This window comes from Coptis chinensis, chromosome 8 (genome assembly GCF_015680905.1).
Source record: "Coptis chinensis isolate HL-2020 chromosome 8, ASM1568090v1, whole genome shotgun sequence".
NCBI lineage: Eukaryota > Viridiplantae > Streptophyta > Magnoliopsida > Ranunculales > Ranunculaceae > Coptis > Coptis chinensis.
In genome coordinates this window covers 44,989,871-45,013,325 of record NC_141463.1, presented here as the reverse complement: position 1 = coordinate 45,013,325, position 23,455 = coordinate 44,989,871, and the positions used below count along the sequence as shown (strand labels likewise).

The window sequence follows — 23,455 nt, the reverse complement described above, 5'->3', positions numbered from 1 at the left end:
GATGCTTGGGATAGAAGGCATTTGGCTTGTCGGCAATGGTGGCAATATTGCTGTAGGGAGAATTGGAATTGCAGGCAGAGTGGGTAATGTAGGCATTGTAGGCATAGACATAGTGGGAATACTAGGCAAGGTTGGTGCAAGTGGTGTGTCCAATAAATGGCGAGCTGCGATACTGACATTGATGCTTGACAATGTCAAAGCAACAAACAAAAACAGGATGGGATCCATGAATGAAGCCATTAAACTTGAGCTAGCGTAAAATGAAAAGTATCGATATGCTTTTATGTAGAGACGTAGAGTGAAGAGGTTGAATTGTGTTGTTTGTGAGGAGTTACAATCCCTGCTTGGGATTTTATAGTTAGTTTGGGGAGAGATATGCAGTTGGTAGAAGCAGGAAGAACTAACAATTTGGTCTGTTAGTTCACCTTCTCACCCATCTATTCCCAAGGTGTATTATCGTCATTTTAATATCAAAGTAAAGTAGATTAGTTTTTTTTATATATATACATATACGTATGTAACCCTCAGTCCTTCTCTTAAAAGTAGCTACTTAAGTTAACTTTAAAATAAGTACGCAAGTAAAATTTCACCTACAAAATGAATTTAAACCTATTTTTTTGTAGATATGATATACTCAATATTAAGATCATCTCTACAAAATTTCAGCTCATTTGGAAATCTCTAACATTGGCAAAAAACAATTACAAAAATTCAACATTTCTGGACCGTTAGATTTCTTTTTAAAGATGACAACAATTTTTATCTATATTAGATATTTCCAAATGAGCTGAAATTTTGAGAAGATAATCATTATGGTGAGTGCTTCATAACCACAAAAAAATTAGGTTTGAATTCATTTTGTAAGTGAAGTTTAACGCACGTACTTATTTTAAGTTAACTTAAGTAGCTACTTTTTAGAGAATATATGTATATATATTAGAATAGTATGTCAAGGTAACCGCCCCGATATATATATATCATATTATTCTAACATACCATCTTGACATACTATTCTAACATACCATCTTGACATATCTAGCCAACCGTCAGATCTTGTATAATCTAACACCCACATCTATGTTTCTAATTAACAAACCAAACAAATAAAAACAGATGGACAAAGCTGACATTTCACCTTTTCCATTTTTCTTCATTCACCTGGCTTTTCATTTCATTGTCCTAAAAATTTATCTCTAAAATCAAATGAGAAAAACGTTGTGATCTTTCTCATTAGGTGATCTTGGATATACCCAACAAAACACTCTCATACCCCAACTTTAAAATAAATAAATAAAATGATTTTAGACACATTTAGCTTCTTAAATTATCCTTCTTTTTTTATTAGGCGTACCCAAGATATTTATGAGAAAATTTTTGCTCCTTGGGCCGTTAGCTCATTGCGTCCTTGCCCAGTATTATCTCTCCACGTGTCCACTAATTGATGACGTCAACCAATAACTTAACGGAGACGGAATGGGAAAAAAAGATGCCATAAAATTGAAAAAAGGAAATTTAACTAACATGAAATAAGGAAAGTAAGATTTCAATGAAATTTTTCTGGTACTTCTGTAGTTTTCTCCACTTCTCTCCCCTTCTTAGTTAGTATCAATGAAAATATACTAGATTAAAACCAAATTAACTTCGAAGTGAACAGAGTTATAAATTGATTTTAGGTGTATATTAATATTGTTCGATGATACTTAGTCTTTATTCTTTGGGCATCTTGATTACCATAAAGGATATTTGTTTGGCTAAAATTATTGAATTTTACAGAGATTGTTATGCTTCCATTACAGGTATGGCGGCGTGACTTACTGATTTATGCATGTCATCATCCTCTGCACTCCGTTATTCAAAGTAGAAAGTTCAATCAATCAGCAGGATTTCTATCATTTCTATCTCATGTTGCTTGTCTTTACTAGTGTTGGGTACCATAATATATATCATGAACATCTTTTTGTTCACATTATCAAACTGTTAGCTCTCTTTGCTTTTAAAATATGGAGCTGAGGCACATTAAAAAAGCAACTAGCATGATCTCAATTGTGAATTAGAATATGAAATAATCCATGCCCGTCGAATTTTAATGGATGAGAGGTAAAAAGATTGATTGTTAATGCAAAGTACCGATTTTCTTTTCTAAGGAAAAAATGAATAGAGAAAGGGGGGTTTTTTTTTTTTTTCACACTGTGTAGAAGATACAACGAAGGATGAAGAAGAATGCAAAACAAACTTTCACTAAAAAAAAAATATACCAAATAAACGTGTCCTTAATTTGTTACCCTTTGTTTTTCTTTTTTTTTAAATTCTTTTGCCCTTAGAGCATTTGCAATGCAGGTGATAATTTTTTTTTTTTTATTTTCACTTATTCACCCTTTTTCACTAACCCTAAAATCTGAAAAGGTGATAAAAAAAATATCTCCGGACGGGATGTTGGATTCCGTCACCTGGGCGTAAAAAAATCGAAAAAAACACTCGGGACGGAATGAAACATCCCGTCCTGAAATTTTAAAAACGAAAAAAAGTCGAAAAATCATGCGAGACGGAATCTAACATCCCGTCCGGGAAAACCCATTTTTTAAAAAAACACCGCGAGGACGGAATCCAACATCCCGTCCGAAGTTAACAAATTTGAAAAACGGTTGGAAGGTTTCACCTTGTTTTGAACCCGGAAAACTATCACCGAAGTTTATCACCCCGTTTTGCGACAAAGTTTGAACCCAACTAGGTGATAGTTTTCACAAACCCCCCTCTATCACCTGCATTGCAAATGCTCTTATGGGAAATACCCCAAAAATATTCAGGAGATATTATTGGATTTAGGCCGTTATTGGGATATGGCAAAAATTTATGTTAGTTATGGGGTATGAGAGTGTTTTGTTGGGTATGTCCAAGATCACCCTTCTCATTTCCGTGTCAAGCAATGGAGGAGGTGAAGATCAGATTTGAGACTCATTTTTTAAGACAAATAATGAAATCAAAGATTGTCGAAGTCGAAAATCGTCCGCATTCCGACCCATTTACTTCTGTTTTGTGGAGAATCCCATTAAAGGGCGGCCGAAATCTCATATTTTGTGTGTGTGTGTTTTTTGAACTAGTTTTTGTAAAAAATGATTTAGTTAAGATTAATTGTAAAGTCAAATTTTTGTTAAAAATGATGCGATTTTTTATGTCTTTCTTGATGCATTTGGGGATTCATCCTTTTGATTATGATATAACTAGTTATCCATTAAAAAAATGAGGAAAATGGCTACAAATGTTTGATGAAATGTTCCCTCCACATTTCCATCATATTTTCTGCTTGGTTTTCTCCTTTTTAATTTTCGATAATTGATTGGTTTCCTTCACATTACCGATGGTACAAGACTACAAGGTCAGGCCAATAGTACCTTTTGAGCATATTCATAAGTACTAGAATGTGGAAACTCATAGTCACCATTTCTAACTCGGAAACATTGAGTGCATCAAGCACACTGAACCCAAGTCAAATCACTACCAGTGTCAAAATCTAAATAGAATTGTTGTGGGGGCGTACCAATTTTGAGTTCAACTAAATACAATGAATCAAATGCCATTCGCACGTCGGGTTGAAGCTTATAGGGTATGTTGATACATTGGTAGTTTCTCTGTTCTTAATGTCATAATTGAACTCTACTGATAATCGATAAGCACGGTCATAGTATAATTTAACTATTTAGTATAACGTTGAGGCTGAAACCTTTGGGTCTTGTTGCGACACAAACAATATTGAGAGTGAATAAATAAATGACAACTGATTCAATTCAACTATGAGAACAGAGACGCAAACAAGGAAAGAACAATATTCAGAAAGCTCCCTTGAGAAGCTCCCTTACGATCCAAAGGAAAATATAATATGATTTCTTTTTCTGAGGAGTGCCGCCAACTCAAGTGTTCACTACAATTAAAGCTTGAACTATTGGATTCTACTGTCATCCTTATATATGTTGTTGGGCTTTTGGAAACAGGGAGGAAACCAAGGGTGTTTTGGATGAGCCAAGTGCACAAAGTATATTTTTGCATACCAGTATAATTCATTTTTCATGAAGTTATGATATATTTTAGAAATTTGGTTCTTTGGCGCACCAGTTCGAGTGACAGAGAACTAGAGCAAACTCCTTGGTGTCTTGCTCTTGATGGGGAAAAATGGGAAAAAGAAATGTGAGTGAAGACAAATGTGAAAAGTCACGTGAATGAAGAAGAAGAAGAAGAAAGTTTTTCTTTTGTGGAAAAGGCGAAATGTCAGTTTTGTTCCTCTTTTTTATTTGTTTGGGTTGTTAATTAGAAAGGGCGTTAGATTATACAAGATTTGACGGTTCCCTAGTCATGTATGTCAAGATAGTATGTTAATATAGGATATATATGTATATATGGGGAGGGATAGAGGCACATTCTTATGCGTACATTATAGCCACATTTTTCACATACAAATGAATTAAGGCATGGTTTTTTTTGTGGAGATCATCTTCCCACCATGAAGATCATTCTCACAAAAAATTATAATATTTGGATATGTCTAACCATATAAAAATTAGTGTTCAGTTTTTTAGCTTTTCATCTAACGGTCCAAAATTTTTGTGAACATGTTCTAAGGTTAGATTTCTTTAAATGAGCTGAATTTTTGTGAGCATGTTCTCCATAGTAGGGAGATCATCTCCACAAAAATTCAACCTTTAATTCAACTTTTAAGTCTACGATTTTGCTTGGATTAATTTACAATGTGGCTAGAATGTGGCTACAGTGAATGTGCCTCTATATATATATATGGGTGGGAGGGATAGAGCCACAGGCACTGTAGCCACATTATAGGCACAGTGAATCCCGGCCTTTCATCTGGTGCAATCCAATGGATGTGACAAAAACTTGACCGAAGCAATCGCGAGTTCTAAATGACGAAATATGGGAAGGTATTTTCGGAAACAAAATTTGACCGAAGCGAAAAATAGAATTTGCTCTTCAATTTCACCGATCTCTCTCCTCTCTCTTTCTCTCTGGTTATTCTGACTCTCTCCAAAATCTATCAACACCTCCACTCCAAAACTTTATAACCGATTGGACGAAACATTGCGGACAGAAACATGAATATTTGTTTAACTTTTCTGTAATTTTTGTGCTATAAAGCTGATGTGCTGTAACCCACTGGCCTGAACACCTATCAAGACAATTGAAACTCTTGAAACATTTTGAAGGATAGACGACTCTCTCTCCAAAATATGGACGACTCCATATTGATTGATGAAGTTGGAGAGCAGGAAGAATATGGTTCAGGTGAGCAACTAATGTTTCAATTTTATTTTCAATTTCTACTAACGAATTCAATACTGTATTATTGTACTATGTTAGTTTTTTTTTTTAATTGTCGTGGACACATTTATTTGCAGTACTCGAGCCTTATACGGGATGTTCTTCCTCTGTTCAACCTCCGGAGTTTGAAGTGGAAGTGGAAATTGTGAATCCACCATGTTTGGGAATGTGTTTTGAAACTCTTGAGGCTGCAAAACAATTCTATATAGATTACGGAAAATCGTTTGGATTTAGTCCCGTAATTCGAAGCTCGGAAAAATCATATTCTCGTTCGGATGAAGTTAGTAGTGTTCAAATGACTTGCTCGCGTTTTGGGGTTTATAGAGATCGATGAGGCAAAAATAAGAATGTGGATGGAAATGAGAAGGAAGTGAGAAAAAGAAACACAAATACTGCTAAATGTGGGTGTCTTGCTTCAATGAGGGTGACAAAGCAAAATAGTGGAATGTGGAAAGTGGTGAAATTTAGTTGCGAGCACAATCACAATCTGGTTAGTCCGGCAAAAAGGATGTGTATGTCTGTTAATAGAAATATACCTGCTACAGCTAAGATGTTGATTGACTCATTTTGTGATGGTGGTGTACCTGTGAATAAAGTTGTTGATATACTTGACGGAATACAAAATGGTTTTGATGATAGGGATTGTTGGAACCATTTGGGCCCCTCGAAAGAATACAAGAAATCAGTGAGAGGTGATGCAACCGCGGTGCTTAATTTTTTCAAGAAGAAAAGTATAGAGGATCCTAATTTCTTTTATGCAATACAGATAGATCATGAAGCAAGGGCCATTAATTTTTTCTGGGTAGATAGTCGGTCGTGTACATAGTATCAATATTTTGGTGACGTGGTTTTCTTTGACACCACATATCGTAAGAATGTATATGAAATGTCATTCGCCCCATTTACTGGAGTTAACCACCATATGCAATCAATCCAATTTGGTTGTGCACTGCTTTTGGATGAAACAGAAGATTCTTTTCAATGGGTTTTGAGACTTGGCTTGGAGCTATGGGCGGTCGTGCCCCATCTGCAATTATCACAGATCAAGATAGAGCTATGACTCTAGCTATTAGTATGGTATTCCCTAATACTCGACACAAATTCTGCCTATGGCACATTATGAAGAAGTTCCCTGAAAAGCTTCCGAATTATTATTACAGGAGGTCAAAATTCAAAAAAGAATTCAAACAATATGTTCAGAAAATATTTATTCATGATGTGTTTGAAAGGAGGTGGGCAGAATTGATGTCTAGTTTTAAGTTGGAGGAGAATGAATGGCTTCAAGAGATGTAGAAGATTCGACACAAATGGGCTCCAGTTTATCACTTGGATACTTTTTATGCCGACACTTCGACTACCGGGAGTTCTGAAAGCATGAATTCTTTTTACAAGAATTTTTTCACATCTATGACAACTCTTAGAGAGTTTGTAGTGAAGAATGATAAGTGTTTGATGAGGATTGTTGAAAGAGAGAAAAAAAAAGAGAATTATATTACTGAACACTCGAATCGGATTGTAGGCGGTAATTCCTTTCTCTTGAAGAGTGCAGCAAGTATGTATACAAGGAATGTGTATGATAGGTTCAAGCAAGAATTCAAGGTAGCTGAAACTGAGTATGTCCTACATGATGATGAAAAAGGCAATGGCAACAGAACCTACGCTTATAAGTCACGAGTTACAGGTGACTTCCCTTCATTACTGCATCTCATCTAATTTTACAATGAAACTCAACCTTCATTACTACAATGTAACTTTCCTTCGTTATAAGTGACGAGCATGAATGGAAGGTGAAATTCAACCCAGCGACAAAAGAAGGTAATTGTGAATGTAAAACTTTTGAGTTTCTGGGGATACCTTGTGGACACCTCATAAAGGTATTTCAGAGTCGTGATATTGAGATTCCAGAGCACTTTATTCTTAAGAGGTGGATGAAAGGGGCAAATAAGTATAGAGCTGAGTATGATCGTGGACTAGTAAGTGGCCATGGGAACTTTGAGATACTGAGAACTACTCAACTTCAAATGGTTGCTAATCAGTTGGTTTATGAAGCTACGAAAACTGATGAGACTTACCAATTAATGCTGCGAAAGACTACAAGAAGTACAAGACACGTACAAGACAAAAGGTTTGTATAGTTTGGTAATTGGTAAAGATTAAGTACAATTAAGTTGTGTATTCCTAACAACTTAAGACAGATTTCTTTTTCTTCTTCTTCTTTACCGAACATAATTTGTTTCTGTTTTCTTTTCTTTTTTGGTTTAAAGGAATAACAAAGTGTGGTTGTATTTCAGAATATGGCAACACCACCAATTACACCTGTTGTTACTGTTCCTACTGTTGTTCCCCATTCTGTTCCTCATGGGGAGAAGCCTGAAAAATTCAATGGAACTGATTTCAAGCACTGGCAACAGAAGATGCTCTTCTATCTGACCACCCTTAACTTGGAAAGGTTTCTGTGGGATAAGGCTCCTGATGTAAGCCCTGATGAAACCGACAAGGATAAGGTTTTTATAACACCCCGTGTTTTATTTCGTTTATTTTCCTAATAATAATAATAATGGATAATAGAAAAAATAAAAAAATAGGATAAGTGTTAGTGGAAATAGGAGACGTGGGTTTATGGGATAAACCTTCTTCCCTATTTCGTGGGTTTTGTTTTTAACAGAAAAGAAAACAGAAAGAAAACAGAATAGAGTTTTCTCACGAGAGTTTCTGGGAGAAAAACTCAGCGAGAGTTTTACACAGAAAAACGGGATCTTGCCGAAAGAAGAAAAGGAAGAGTTTTATTTTGAGATCTAGCTGGTTCGCACTACACCATAATAAGATATTTGCAACACAGACCTGTTTTGATTTGCAACAGTTTTTTACCGCTGGTAAGTCACCTACGCTTTTTAAGCGTTGGAAATGTTGTTAAGTGTTGCTTAAATTTGCATGAATTTCGGCTCTGTTTGGCTGCAAGAGATATTGTATTACTTAACTATGATTAGGTGATACAAGTCATGAGATGGAGTACTTGTGTGTCTGCCTCTTATCCTATCACATGTTTTACTTGGCTACTGTTTGGTTGACATTCACACCTATATACTCATTTTTTATATCATACAAAAGAAAAACTAAAAAAAAAAAAAAAAATCATATACAAAATTTGCAAATAAAAACTTAAAAATAAATAAAAACTAATAAACAAATAAAAGGGAAAAAAAAAACTCTAATTAAATATTGAATACATAAGCACCCAATTGATTTATACAAAAAACATCCCAAAAAAAAAAAAAAAAAAAAAAAAAAAATCCCAATTTGATTAATAATGTGAAGATTTAAACACTACTTTTTGGAGGAAAAAAAAAGTTTTAATGTGAGAAAATAAAAAAGGTGGAGAGAAAAAAAAAATACATAAGATTTATAGTTCCATTAATAAGATTCCCATGAAAGAGAGAGGGAGGAGGAGAAAGAGATAGGGAAAACATTCTTTATGTGTTTTTATTATTTTTATTTTTTTCTCTTTCATGGATAGAAAACACGTTTTAGTGAATCTGGACTTTTCCTTTGGATTTGTTTATCCACACTTTTGTGTTCCTGCAATTCAAGGGGCTTACTAGAGTATCCACGTTTTAGACAGACCAAACACCTATACAAGATAAACATGACTGCCACATCACCAATTCCTGAATATGGACTCTCTATTCACACTGCCAAACAGAGCCTTCATGAATTAATTTCTAACGCTTAAAACCGTATGATAAGTGTTAGAAATCCAAAAAACCAAAACAACTTCGAAATTTCGGAAACAAGGAAACAAAAAAGAAATCGCGCTCGTATGTCGAAATAGAAAACTACTCTTTCTCTCTCACAGCCGCTACTACTCTCTTCCCAATCTTAGGGTTTTGTTATCGCCTGCTCGATTTTCAAATTTTAACTACCAAGAAACTTTAAGAGACCAACGTTCTTAATTTGGTTTTACTTTAAGATGGATTCATCGGTTGAGGTATGTATATCGCCTTTCTCTCAATTTCTAACCATCTTACTGTTTTGCATTTTGTTGATGTTTAAGGAAGTGGCGGTATCAATGTTAATTGTACAGTATTTCTAACCATCTTACTTTTGAATAAAGGAAATAAATGAAAAATAAAAAGGAGTTGGTGAATTGTATTTCAACGCTTAATTCATTATTGGAAAACCCACCTGGAGACTTCCCTGATAATATTAGAAAAGAGATTGTAGAGGGATTACTTGCGATTTGGTCACTCGTAAGGTACATTTGAATTAGTTCCTGCAGGACTATTGATTATGTGTATGAGCTTGTTTCCAAATTATATTGTCTCTTACTGTTGCTAAACTTTTCAGTGACGAGGGAAATATCTCACACAAGTTGATCAAATGCATCAATACGTACTTGTTAAAGGATGGGCCAAATCTGGATAGTGAATATTTGGAAAGTATCCATTCAGCTGTGCATGGCTTTGCGTTTCGTAGTTGGCCTAAAATCCAAAACCTTGGGTTGAAGGTATCTTTTGCAAACCCATTCCTATCAAACTTTTGAGAAGTGCTGAGATGATTTTATGGGTTGGATGGGTTAGATTCTAATATTCTACACTTATCTGCTAGATTCAAAATTGCAATGGGTGGTAGTCTGGTAGATACTAGTGACCTTCGTCAATCATTCAATCATTCTAAATACGACACACATATCCGATGGCTTAAAGTGGGCTAAGGAAGATGTAATGGCAGAGTGTAGGTATGCAGAATTTGGAAGGGCAAAGGTAAAAAAGGAAAAAGACAAAATGTAAGAGGGAAGTGCACGTGGTAGAGAGGATTTCTGTACTATTTTTGAATTAGAAATACAAAGTGAACCGACAAAATTTATTTTCTTCGAACACTATCCATGAGACCTTTTAAGTCAGACCCCCTTATGACACAATTTATTGTATCCTCAGCATGGCTGATCAATATTCGCTCAGCCATACGTTAATTCATCTGTCTGTCCTCTTGGATTGTTTGATGGTATTTCAGTTCTCCCTCTAACATAATGTAGTTGGAGCGGGTTCAGTGAAAGACCATTTAGCACTGTGGTACACGTGCAGTCTCTTCTAGAGGCAATCAGTTGCAGTGGAGCTAGAGGCATGTTGACTGTTGAGTCTGTTTTTTTTAGTTCAGTATTAAGAGCAAAAGTTCTTATGCTGTATTGTGGTAGAGGAACTTGACGGTACTCCGTTCGATTACTTTGTTTTATATGAGATACTTTCTTAGGGTGAGAGTGAGTTTTTCCTGACTTTAGCGCATGTGGGTGTTTTCTACCTTTATTTGCTTATATGTTGGCCATGTAGGCCACCTTGACTTCCTTAATTTTTTTCCCTCTTAGTTCTGGTTTCGTACTTATAAATATATCTTCCTTTCACAAATATAAGAAAACATTATAATAAAAATGAAAAATAAGCATGTAAAAAGTTGACACTATCACATGGTAGTTGGTACTATACTGTAGTACATTATTTCCTTTTAAAGCTAGAGTTTATTTATGTTATATTTACTTGATCCATCTGTTTCTTTGCTTCTATTATTCTCTTTCTGCAGGTTTAACCCTTTTAGGCTTATTGGGGTTGGATTGTCAGTCTGCACTATTGCTACCGCTCTTTGTGGCTTTTCAAGTAATTTTGACCATTGCTGTTTTCCGTGTGTAAGTGTACTAACATACAGGGGCTGCATACTAAGATACCAAATCAGAACTGCTCATGTTTCTTACTTGGAAGTATTGACCTTTTCGTTTGTGTAGGTTTGTTGGTGTTGGCGAAGCTTCTTTTGTTAGTCTTGCTGCTCCTTTCATTGATGATAATGCACCAGTTGCTCAGGTTCTGTTTCTTAACTTGTGGGCTAAATACATTGGTCTTCGAATCATATACGTTTTTATCATGAATGTTAACGGTGCATGTGTTGATTCACTCAATGTTATATACTTCCCTCTTATGTTGTCAGAAAACAGCATGGCTTGTAGCCTTCTACATGTGTATACCTGGTGGAATTGCTTGTGGCTATGTCCTTGGTGGACTGGTAAGCTTTTCTTCTTTGGACAATGCAAAGAAGTTTTTTTTAAGATGCACTTAGTCTTACTTTGCCTTTAATGTGGCTTTCTTTGTTTAAAATGAAACCTGGTAGACTCTTGAACGACTCCTCTAATTTTCTCTTTTTTTTTTATTGCAAGATATGGACTAGCTTTAATAGTATAGCATGTCTTTCACCTTGCTCTGTAGCAAGTACAATATAAATATTTGCATCTTCTCATTGACCACCCCTAACTTGACCGCATCTACAACACAGTGGAGTACACCATTGGTTTTACTGTCAACGTTGTTCATACATCAGTTGACTTGCCAGTTGCTATTAGTTTGCTCTGCCCAACGTACTCGAACCAGTTTGCTCAATGCATATAAATATATTCTCATAAAGAATATATATTGGATTTAAATAGGGAATGCAATTATTGGTAAATGTTAGGAAGATACAATTAAAACTTTTGAGATTTGGTAAAAGATCACTGCAGGCTTGTTTACAATTGGTAAAGCAGAGTTTGGGCTTTCGTTTCTTTGAAAATAACATTACTGTGTTCCCTTAAATTGTCAGGTTGCAAGTCACTTCAGTTGGCGTTGGGCATTCTATGGGGAGGCAATTTTGATATTCCCATGGGCTGTTTTAGCTTTTGTTATAAAACCTTTTTGAGTCTGAAAGGTGCGTGGTTTTCCTGCTAATAGGAATTTACTAATTTTTATGAAATATAAACATACTTAGATTATCTATTTCATGTATGAAGGGTTTTCTGATGGTAAATCAATTAAAGGATTGACATCTGGGGAGGTGCTTCCTCATGAAGCTGAAGGTGCTTCCTCATGAAGCTGAAGGTACTGCAATTTCTCTTTTAACTTTGAATGAGTAATCATAGAATTAGCAGTGTACACTGCACACCACATTTGATATTATTTTTTTCTTAAGGTAATTCTATCGTAGTGCTTATTCTGTTTATCTCTGAACTGAAAAATTAGAAGATGGGAAAATGAAAAGTTAATACTCGCAGCATCCTCTTTTAGATTGCTGCAAGCTTCTTATGATGTATTATTATTGCTCCAGACAGGATATACCAAAACCCAGCACTGTTTAGGGCAGCTTCTGTGGCCTTTTGGACTTCCTGCCATGTTATATCAAAGCTCTTCTGATTTCGTTGTGCTGCTTAGTGGATGTTCTGATGATGAGGTGGGTCTGCTCTGGTGCCCTGCAAAACCCTTTGTAGAATCCAAAACTTTGTAAATATATTGTTGTTGTGAGTTTTTCTGCCTTAAATTGCATTGGCTTGGTTCTGTTGTGTTGTTATCAGAAATTAGGATTGTATAGTTTGTGTTCCTCCGAGCTACATTTCCAATTGTAAATTGTAATGACAGTTATTCTTTGATAGGGAACTGTAACATTTAACTTTTGATTATAAAACTGAGTAATAAATCACTGTGTAATACGAACCAACCAGCAATTTTTGCAGGATTTGATTTTCTAAGATGACGTTTTCCATACTCGCGCATAGTGGTGTGTGAAGTCTATGTATAGTTTATGGGTATTCAGTGACACAAACTTGTGGATGTGCCATTCATCTTTTGTAGGTTTAGCTGGTCTCGCTACAAAATAAGAGAAATCATTTTTTTTTTTATCAACAAACGACTTTTAAATTAATTTTTTTTTAAATTAACTAACAACTTTGCAACGGTCAAGAACCGTTGGTAATATTTTTAACAAATTACCAACGCTTAAAAACCGTTGCAAAGGTTTTAAATTTATGTACGCAGCAGTTATAAAAAGCGTTACAAATCATTATTGCAACGGTTAATAAGCGTTGAAAATTTTTGTTTGCAACGCTTATTAACCGTTGCAAATATTTCCAACACTTTGCCTACGCCATATTTGCAACACTTAAAAAGCGTTGCGAAAATTATTAGCAACGGTTTTTTGCTGTTGCAAATAGCCTGTTATGGTGTAGTGTCGGAGCGCTACAGGTGAGTAGATATATTATGTTTGATAAAGTTCTCGATTGTTTAATGTAGATTGCATGAGGATAGAATCAATATGATTTTTCTTGTTCATATAATCGCTCTATAAGTTCGATTATCTTCAGATATCGTGTAGTGTTAACTACGATACAATTATGAATAAACGCTTTGTCTCGAAAAACTTAAAACGAGGGGTGTTAGAATCGATGATGGCACCGTGAAAAAAAAAAAAGATGGTCGACTTATGTATTGACCAAAGCGCTTCGGCGTTTAAGCCAAAGGACCAAAATTTTCATGGTTTGTTATCTTTTTGTCTTTGCGTGTTTGTGCCGTAATGCTTTGTTTTTTTGATTTTGTTGATGTCGGGGGTTTAGAATCGGTGATTGGGTTGGTCATTGAAGGCCGGGAAAAAGCTTGAACAAAGCTAATGGTGGCCGGGCGTTTATAAATTTTTGAAGCAATCTTGTTCACGATTTTATATGTCGTGATTTTTTCTTTGTGATGATAATGAACATGTGTTATTAGCCGCCCAAATCATTGTTTGATTGGATTGAATAGACTTTCTATTACAAGGGTTTTGTGTTCTGCACTCTTGTTGGTCCGGGATTTGGTTGGTGGTTGGAAGTGTTTTGTTGTTAGGAGAGGATCTATATAGGTGGTGTGGGGTGCGGGGAATGATTGGTGGTGGTGGAATCGTGGTATGAGCATGAAGCTTCGGAGCGACCATTAATGGCGTCGATCGAGATTTTTTCAAGATAACGAAATTGAGAATTTAAGGTATCGGCAGTTTGGGTTTTTTCTAAGGAGTGAAACCGTGGGTTTTAAATTTGAGATAGGTTGGTGGGTTGTGGTGGTCGGCTGGTGGAAGTTTTGGTGAGGAAGGAGATGAACAGTGCCTTCCGATTTGGGCAAGGGCCAAATCGGGGTGGGCTTTTGTGTTTTTAACTTTTGGATTTTCAAATTTTGATTTAAGTTAGACTTTGGGCTTTTGGGGTTAGATAAGTTTAGACTGGTTGACTGCTGTTGACCCTTGGCAGGTTGACTTTGACTTTGACCAGAATTGATTTTGACTTTGACTAGAGTTGACTTTGACCAGTTGACCCGAAAATTTGACTTTTTCCTAAAAATATGATTCGGTCTATTAGGATAAGTCTAGGACTATTAGCATGTTTGACTTAGGCTAGGACCTTTATATATAATGTGGTGTATTAAATATTATGTGATTTTGCAAAGATTTTATGATATGCAACGTTATGACACTTAGACATCCATATAATTAATAACGTAAAACCAAAATTAATTGAATCAAGATATTCCTCGTTCTCTAAAATAATATATACAATAAAAGCACAATAATCGTAAACAAATTTACCACCTCTTTGAGAACTCTTCACTCAAGTTTTGGAATTGAGTTTATATTTTTGATGTCATATGTTAGGTGGGCATTTATTGAATGTGTCATAAATAGCCGTTAAGCGTTATATAGGGGTATTCATTGAATGTGCCATGAATGACCGTGATTGTTTGGACTGCCCTAGAGAGGAACTAAGGTATTAAGCCTTTGCGGAGTTAGTTGTATTCTTTGATTATCACGAGTATTTGGGTTTACTTTTGAATACCTAATATAATATCTACATATGTTATATAGAAGTTCTAACTTTCTTTTGCGGGGAGGGTAGGACTTAATAACATTTTGTCTTGAGGACCAGTCCTACCCTTATCTGGCCGATGGATATCGGTAAGTTTTAATTCAATGGTTTAGATATTAAAATGAGGTATTATAATGAGTTATATAATGGAAGTCTTGCTTGGGAAGAAATTATGCGGTTAAAATGACCAACTATCGTCTTCCAAGAATGATTGAGTTATGGGATAAAATAAAGGGATTGTTTGAATAATTAAAGTATGATAATGGTTATATGTGTTTAGTCTATCATACCAAAGAAATTCAATTTGTCAACCCATGTTTGCTTTGTTTTGGCAACGTGGGTGTGTTCTTGGGAACATAGGTGGAAGGCAATGGAACCGCCAAGTTTGAAAGAGATTTGACTTGGAGCGGACCGGGAGTTTATTTTTATTAGGTTTAATCTTTTGGAAGTATGTAATAACGTAGTTTTTCTTTTCATATGACATGAGAATACGATTTTGAGGACAATTATTCTTAGAATGTTATATTGATGATTTTTGGATGGAAGATAGACTTGTATAAAGTAATAAAGAGAAATTTTGGAGATTATTTGTGTTGTTAAGATTCTTTATGATGTGGGTTTTAGGTTTTGAACTGTGTTGTATTCACCCCGTCATAGCCTAGGTTTTTAGACAATTGAACCGAGTGAATGTTTGAGATATTTATATTTCAAATATTTATTTTTTTAATTGTTTAGAAATTCGGGCTGTGACAGTTTTGGCCAAGGATGTTTGGTTTCATACTGATTTCTTCTGTAGAAATTATATCCTTAGCGGGTTAGCTGACTCATTATACAATGTGTATAGTGTGTTCAAGATTACTAAGGAACTTTGGGATTTGTTGGACAAGAAATAAAAGAGTGAAGATGATGGCATGAAGAAATTCATAGTTGGCAGATTCTTGATTTCAAAATGACAGATAGGAAGACCATCATAAGCTAAGTCCAAGAACTTCAAGTAATCCTCCATGATGTCATGGCTAAAGGAATGACCCTAGGAGAATCCTTCCAAGTGGCTGCTATGATTGAGAAATTATCACCATCTTAGAAGGATTTTAAGAACTATCTTAAGCATAAATGCAAAGATATGAATCTTGAAGAACTGATTGTCCGTCTAAGGATAGAGGAAGATAACTGTCTATCTGAGAAGAAGGACAAGGATCCCATGGTGGCAAAGGCCAATGTTGTGGAAGGATCAAGTGCTAAGGGAAAGACGAAGCGCCAAGATATAGCTCAAGGCGAAGAGAGTAGTATGCCTACTAAGTTCAAGGGCAAGTGCTACAACTGTGGGAAGGCTGGACATAAGGCAAGTGAATGTCGCAAGCCAAAGAGGTACAAGAAGCAAAAGACTGAAGCAAATGTGACAATGGACACGCTTTCTGACAATGTTAATGACATGAACATATCTGCTATGGTTTTTGAATATCTCATGACTGGAAATGAAAGGGAATGGTGGGTGAATACTGGTGCTACTCGCCACATATGCTCCAACAAGTCAATGTTCACCACTTATCATGTTGTGGAAAAGGAAGAAAAACTCTTTATGGGAAACTCTTCTATGTCCAAGGTTGAAGGCAAAGGAAAGGTGGTGATGAGGTTGACTTCTGGGAATTAACTAACTCTGAATGAGGTGCTCTATGTGCTTGACATTCGCAAGAACTTGGTTTCTGGGTCGCTGTTGAGCAAGAATTGCTTTAAGTTAGTCTTTGTTTATGATAAATTTGTATTAACTAAGAATGATGTATTCGTGGGTAAGGGTTATCTTTAGTATGGCCTCTTTAGGATGTCTTGTTTTACTATTACGTCAAAGAGCGCCAATAAAGTTGAATCTTCTGTTTACTTGATTGAGTCTTCACATGTATGGCATGGTAGATTAGGACATGTTAATTATGATACTTTGCGTATATTAATTAATTTGGACTATATACTAAAGATAAAAATAGACCCACAACATAAATGTGAAACTTGTGTAGAATCCATGTTGACCAGATCATCCTTTCATTCTATTGAAAGAAATACTGAACCTCTAGACTTAATACACACATATATATGTGATCTTAAGTACATGCAAACTAGAGGTGGTAAAAAGTATTTCATTACTTTTATTGACGATAGCACTAGATATAGTTATGTTTACTTGTTGAGAAGTAAAGATGAGGCAATTGAAATGTTCAAACACTATTAAAATGAAGTTGAAAATCAACTAAGCAAACAGATTAAGGCTATAAGGAGTGATAGAGGAGGTGAATATGAATCACCTTTTGAAGGTTTTTGTTCTGAACATGGAATCATTCATCAAACTACGGCTCCTTATTCACCTCAATCAAACGGTATTGCAGAACGCAAAAACCAAACTCTAAAAGAGATGATGAATGTTATGTTGTTAAGTTCTGGTTTACCCTAGAATTTGTGGGGGGAAGCTTTGCTTTCCATGATTACATTCTCAACAAGATTCCTAACAAGAAGACGCTTAAAACACCATACGAATTGTGGAAAGGTCATCAGACTTCCTACGAATTCTTAAAAGTGTGGGGGTGTCTTGCTAAAGTGGAAGTCCCTAAACCTAAGAAGGTGAAGATAGGACCCCCAAGACTATTGATTGTGTATTCATTGGATATGCAAACAATAGTAGTGCAGATCATTTTCTGGTTCATAAATCAGAGATTCAAGATATACATGTTAATACGATTATTGAGTCAAGGAATGCTTCATTCTTTGAAAATACATTTCCGTATAGCATGTGTATAGAACCAAGTTCAACAAAGAGAACTTTAGATGCTACAACTAGTAATCATCCTATATAAAGCGAAATTGAGGAGAAACCTAGACGTAGCAAAAGGTCAAGGACGTCAACGTCTTTTGGACCTAATTTTCTAACATACTTGTTGGAAAATAATCCTTAAACGTTCAAGGAGGCAATGTCATCTCCAGGAGCTACTTATTGGAAAGAAGCAATAAATAGCGAGATTGAATCCATAATGCAAAATCATACATAGGAAGTGGTGGATTTACCACCAGGTTCCAAGACTTTGGGATATAAGTAGATATTCACAAAGAAATTTAAGACTGATGGATCAATCGACAAGTATAAAGCTAGACTTGTGGTCAAAGGCTTTAGACAAAATGAATGATTGGATTATTTTGACACTTACTCTCCAGTTACAATAATAACTTCCATAAGGATGCTAATAGCAATAGCATCAATACATGGATTTGAGATACATCAAATGGATGTAAAGACGGCATTTTTGAATGGTGAGTTAAATGAAGAAATATACATGGAACAACCCGAAGGGTTTATTGCTCCTAGACAAGAAATGAAAGTTTGCAAGCTTGTTAAATCCTTATATAGATTAAAACAAGCACCTAAGCAATGGCATGAGAAATTCGACAATGCAATGTTGTCAAACGGTTTCAAAATAAACGAGTCATTGTTTGTCTCTATGTAGACGATATGCTAATTTTGGGTAGTAATATGGATGTCATAAAATCTACCAAACAAATATTGTCTAGTAAGTTTGACATGAAAGATTTAGGTGTCGCTGATGTTATCCTAGGAATTAAGATTTCTAGGACAGAAGATAGTCTTGTTCTATCATAATCTTATTACATTGAGACGATTCTTGAAAAGTTCAATAAATATAACATCACACTAAAAAGGTCACCAGTTAATGTAAATCTTCATTTAGCCAAAAATACTAAAGATAGCATATCTCAACTAGCGTACTCTCGCATACTTGGTAGTTTAATGTATGTCATGAACTGTTCAAGGCCTGACATAGAATACTTTGTGAGCAAGCTAAGTCGATATATACGAGTAATCCTAGCAAAGATCATTGGACTGCCATACTGAAAGTTTTGGGATATTTAAAGTATACTTAGAATTTTAGTCTGCGCTATACAAGATATCCAGCCATTCCAGAAAGGTACTGCGATGCTAATTGGATATCTGATACTAAAGACTCAAAGTCCACAAGTGGATATGTCTTTACACTTGGAGGTGCAGCTGTTTCTTGGAAATCCTCAAAACAAATGTGCATAGCGAGGTCCATTATGGAATCAGAATTCATAGCATTGGACAAGGCTGGAGAAAAAGCAGAGTGGCTTCAAAATTTCTTAGAAGATATTCCAAACTGGGCTAAACCTATGACAGCAGTGTGTATACACTGTGACAGCCAATCTGCTATTGGTAGAGCACGGAGTAGCATGTATAACGGAAAGCCTCGACACATATGTCGTAGACATAATACCGTTAGACAATTGCTCTCAAATGGAGTTATCTCAATCGACTATGTAAGGTCAAAAGATAACATTGCAGATCCGCTTACAAAAGGTTTAACAAGAGAGCAAGTGGAAAGATTATCAAGGGGAATGGGCTTAAAGCCTTTGAGATAATCAACCAAGAGTCCTCATAATGGAAAAACCAACCTAGTTGACTGGAGATCCTAAGATCTAGGTTCAAAGGGCCAATTGAATTATGTCTGTGACTCAGTTAGCACTGGAGAGTAATAATATACTCTAACCCATTCTTATATAAGACAATGCATATCTGCCACGAGACCCAAGATAAGTTAAGCTTTTAATGATTTACTATATCTTGGAAAGTTATGTTATCTACGTGGAGTATTGCAGGATACTCTTTATATAAATCACCTATGTGAGTGTGAAGTGGGGCCGCTTCTATGAGAATTTTAAGGCAAATGTCTCAAAAGCACTCTCTGAAACCAAGAAGTGTTCAAGGCCAAAATAAACTCAAACATGAGAACCAACAATATTCGAGAAGGTACTGCGTGAAGATGATTGTCTAGGTTCATACAAACGCCTGACAGTTCAAGGACATTAATTGAAGTCTACTGATCGTCCAATTAAATCCGATCGTCTTTCACTAAGGCAAGTTCAAGGCCTCCCATGCTACTTGACCTGATGCGGTATCTTTTCATTTATAAAGGAACAGAAATCCGATGTTTATGATAGAAGAAGCCAAATTTTCATTCATGTGGGGGATTGTTAGAAAAATGGATTTGCACAAATCCATTGAGATATGAATGAGTAATTTGTCTCCTAAGTTACCCCACTTGAGATGAAATGGGTTTCTCTTGAAACAGTACGTAAAGTGAGAAAAACATTTTCAAAATGGTGCATTGGTTCGAAACAGTGCATAATGCTGAAAAGGTGTGACTTTTCGAAATGTGCACTGGTTCAAAACAGTGCATCATGCTGAAAAGGTATGACCTTTTGAAATAGGCACTGGTTCAAAATAGTGCTTTATGTCAAAATGGTGTGTCCTTTCAAAACATGTGACTTTTCAAAAAGTTGCTTACTTTTTCCCAAGAGTCACTGTGTTGTTTCGAAGAGGCACCACTTACCTATAAATAGTTGATGAATTTGGAGAGAAAGACACACCAGATCACACAGAGTTCTGATCTTTCCCTTCTCTCTCTGTTCTTAGTCAAATACTATGTTGTGTTCGTTGATTATGTAGAATTGAAGTACTAGCTTTCTATAGAAGGAAATTTGTTCTATCTTGGGAGACAGTTTCACATCAACCTTCAAGCACCGTGAGGGGGAAAATCTATCTTAAGGACATAGTGTATCTACACTAGGCTCAGATTTAACTAAGAAGTACAAGACACGTACAAGACAAAAGATTTGTATAGTTTGGTAATTGGTAAAGATTAAGTACAATTAAGTTGTATATTTCTAATACGTTCACCATCACTACCTAATCCATTCCCTCTACTAAGAGAACATACTACAAAGGTGTTACATCATCCTTGATCCTCTCAGCGGGGTATGTAGGCCGCCATACGACTCAGTCTCTCCCATAGGCAAACACCATCCCCTTCTTCAAAGGCGGATGGCTACACTGAATTTCCAGTCCAATACACGTCTTATCACCTAGAATCACTCAGATTGACACCTCTCTCACTCCAATTAGAAGATTGCCAGTTTTTAGGGTCATACAAAAACAATTTTGTTAAGAGAAAATTAAGGAGTTGGGGAGGTGATTTGACATGAAAAACTTTGGAAATTCATGGAAGGCCTTGCTTGGGACTTGGAACTTGTCAAATTTTTTGGGCTTCAATTTGTTAAGGCCCGTCAACATTGGCATATAGCCCAAGAGTTCTACCTTTCAGGCTTTCCCTGCTGCCGGTTGCCCCTACAGAAGTCTTGGTGAAGAAGACAAAGGGTTGTTACTGGCTTACTGATCAACCAATATAGCAACTTGGTTAATATTGAGCTTGGTGGTAAAAAAAAAAATTGTTCCAAAATTTACGTTATTTTAAGATAGTACAAACTCTTAAAACTTCACTAAAATTTCATAATAGTTTTAGGGTGATCTTGGACACACCCATAAAAACACTCCCATACCCCAACTTTAAAATAAATAAATAAAACTATTTTCAACACATTTAAGTTCTTGAATTACTTTTTTTTATTAGGCGTAGCTAAGACAAAACAAATCATTTATTAAAATATACATCGTGGGACTATTAAGTACCTTATACTAAATCCTAGATACTCTACATTCTTCACTTAAAACTAAAAAAGAGCGTGTTCTTCTTCTTCCTATTTCAAAAGAAAAAAAAAAAAAATGTTCTTGAATTCTTCTCCAATAATTTATCTCACTCTCTAGCAATATTTTTCTCACCAATAAGTATGAGCACGAATCAACTATACCAAAGTAATGAGGATGAATACCAACCTAATGAGGATGAAGAAAAATCAAAATCAAAAATCAAAATCAAAACCAAATTTTGACAAATGGGAAAACTCATAAGATTATTATACTTTGGATTATTACAATGGACAAGTACAAATACCCACGTTTTTTTGTCTAACCTAAGTCTCAAATCAACCACTAATGATTTTGAGTTCTGAAGTGCAAAATTACAAAGTCATGTGTTGTTGTTTGTAGTTTTCCTTTTCTTTTTTTGCCCCTATTAGAAATACCCCAAATAAATTTGGAAAATATTATTGGATTGAGACGGTTATTGGGATATGACAAAAACTTTAGTTAGTTATAGGATATGAGAGTGTTTTTATGAGTGTGCCCAAGATCACCGTAGTTTTATGCCAATGAAGTGAATGAACAATTTTATTTATAAAAAAAAATTAACACACAAGTTTTCCAAGATAATAGGTACTCAAGAGCATAATTGCTTAGTTCAAAACATAACGAACAAAAGTAACATAAAATCACATTTCACCAGTCATTCATTAGCTAACTTTTAAAACTAAAATGAGAGCCATCCGTGATACCATGTACCAAAGGCAGCAGCTAGTCACGTGGGAGGCATGTGAGCAAAGTACCGTCCCTGGTTGTTGTAAAACATAACAACCGAAACCGAAACAACAATCCAGAGAAGCAGAAAACCCAATCCGATACGCGTCTTCACCGACACGGGTTCAGAATACCGGTATTTTCTGTTTCCATGTTTCAGAATCTCCCCAATCACGATTTCAACCAGTTCATCGAAAATCTTCTTCTTCGATGTAGAGCAAGCATCATCCAATAGCAGAAAAAAATCATCAACAGTAACAAACCTATGTCGATCTTCAGTGAAGCAATTGATCTGTGTAATTTCTCCTTCTTCTTGTTTCTCATCAACAATATTTGAAGATGAATCGAATGTCACAGTTGAATCAGATACTGGTGAGTTTTGAAACTGGAAAAAACAGAAAAAAGTGGGTTTTAATGAATCTGATAATTTCAAATTAATATTCGTTTGATTAATTACCTCTGAGAAATCAGGTGCTTGATTATTGCATAATAAAACAACATCTTCAGAAACGATGGAGTTGTCTTTGATGTCTATAGATGAATCAGTGAAAGAAGGAATGAGAGATTTTCGAACAATGATCTGTAGAAGAAGAAACAAATTAGAAGAAGAAATCGAATAGAATGAATTTAAAACTCACCGATCGACGATTTGATGATGATGATGGGGTCTGCTGATTCTTTGCTGCTTTCATTTTCATTTTTTTGGGCGGGAGTTTGAAATCAGTTCAGACTTCAGACCAGGTTCTGTCTCAAAATCGAAAAATGAGTGAGGCCAAGTTTATATAATAGGCACGCAGTGTACTTGGGCCTTAGATTTTTCGTATGGCCTTTTTCTAATAAAAAGTCCGGTCCAAAGTAGTCAAATACTTGAAATTGGTTAGAAGTAGAAAATACTTTGCATTTGATCCAACTAGTTAGATGCATTCTCTGGAGTCATTTTCAGCAACTGACTCTTGCCATGTTTATTTAGTTGCTTCAAAGTTCAAACCCCATGCAAGTTGGCCTGCTGCTACGGCCATTAAGTAATGGATAAAACACGCTCTAGTAGCACCTTTATTCACCTTATTCAGCACCTCAAGTCCTCAACCAGGTTAGAGGAAGCAAATCTGCCGTCACCATTTCAGACTGCTGCTGTAACAAGT

At 35.6% G+C, this 23,455-nt stretch overlaps 2 protein-coding genes across 6 annotated transcripts; one reads left to right on the top strand and one right to left on the bottom strand.

Moving 5' to 3' along the window:
* Positions 1 to 9,103: 9,103 nt before the first annotated feature.
* LOC147481617 (uncharacterized) lies at positions 9,104 to 12,856 on the top strand. Of its 5 annotated transcripts, none has more exons than XM_086581034.1 (9): positions 9,104 to 9,307; positions 9,434 to 9,574; positions 9,667 to 9,826; positions 10,894 to 10,967; positions 11,093 to 11,168; positions 11,293 to 11,367; positions 11,938 to 12,042; positions 12,125 to 12,190; positions 12,443 to 12,856. In XM_086581034.1, exons 6-9 carry the CDS (start codon positions 11,301 to 11,303, stop codon positions 12,613 to 12,615), a joined length of 411 nt encoding a protein of 136 aa, XP_086437160.1. In that variant the 5' UTR covers positions 9,104 to 9,307; positions 9,434 to 9,574; positions 9,667 to 9,826; positions 10,894 to 10,967; positions 11,093 to 11,168; positions 11,293 to 11,300; the 3' UTR covers positions 12,616 to 12,856. The 5 variants fall into 5 exon arrangements, with proteins under 5 accessions (XP_086437160.1, XP_086437159.1, XP_086437161.1 ...); XM_086581033.1 differs by having other exon boundaries at positions 9,928 to 10,967; XM_086581032.1 differs by having other exon boundaries at positions 9,105 to 9,307; positions 10,894 to 10,996.
* Positions 12,857 to 22,109: 9,253 nt separating this feature from the next.
* Positions 22,110 to 23,142, bottom strand: LOC147481616 (uncharacterized). The gene is made up of 3 exons (XM_086575709.1): positions 22,952 to 23,142; positions 22,771 to 22,893; positions 22,110 to 22,698 (listed from the first exon to the last, which is right to left on the bottom strand). The coding sequence occupies exons 1-3, from the start codon at positions 23,009 to 23,011 to the stop codon at positions 22,315 to 22,317; spliced, it is 567 nt and encodes a 188-aa protein (XP_086431835.1). The 5' UTR covers positions 23,012 to 23,142; the 3' UTR covers positions 22,110 to 22,314.
* Between the last annotated feature and the right edge of the window lie 313 nt (positions 23,143 to 23,455).

Excerpts from the sequence above, each read along its gene's own strand:
- LOC147481617 (XM_086581035.1), top strand. The coding sequence starts at position 11,301 with ATGGCTTGTAGCCTTCTACATGTGTATACCTGGTGGAATTGCTTGTGG. Across the intron at positions 12,043-12,124 it reads AACCTTTTTGAGTCTGAAAG|GGTTTTCTGATGGTAAATCA; the intron begins GTGCGTGGTTTT and ends TCATGTATGAAG. Across the intron at positions 12,191-12,442 it reads GCTTCCTCATGAAGCTGAAG|GATATACCAAAACCCAGCAC; the intron begins GTGCTTCCTCAT and ends TGCTCCAGACAG.
- LOC147481616 (XM_086575709.1), bottom strand. The coding sequence starts at position 23,011 with ATGAAAATGAAAGCAGCAAAGAATCAGCAGACCCCATCATCATCATCA. Across the intron at positions 22,894-22,951 it reads CATCATCAAATCGTCGATCG|ATCATTGTTCGAAAATCTCT; the intron begins GTGAGTTTTAAA and ends CTTCTTCTACAG. Across the intron at positions 22,699-22,770 it reads AAGCACCTGATTTCTCAGAG|TTTCAAAACTCACCAGTATC; the intron begins GTAATTAATCAA and ends TGTTTTTTCCAG.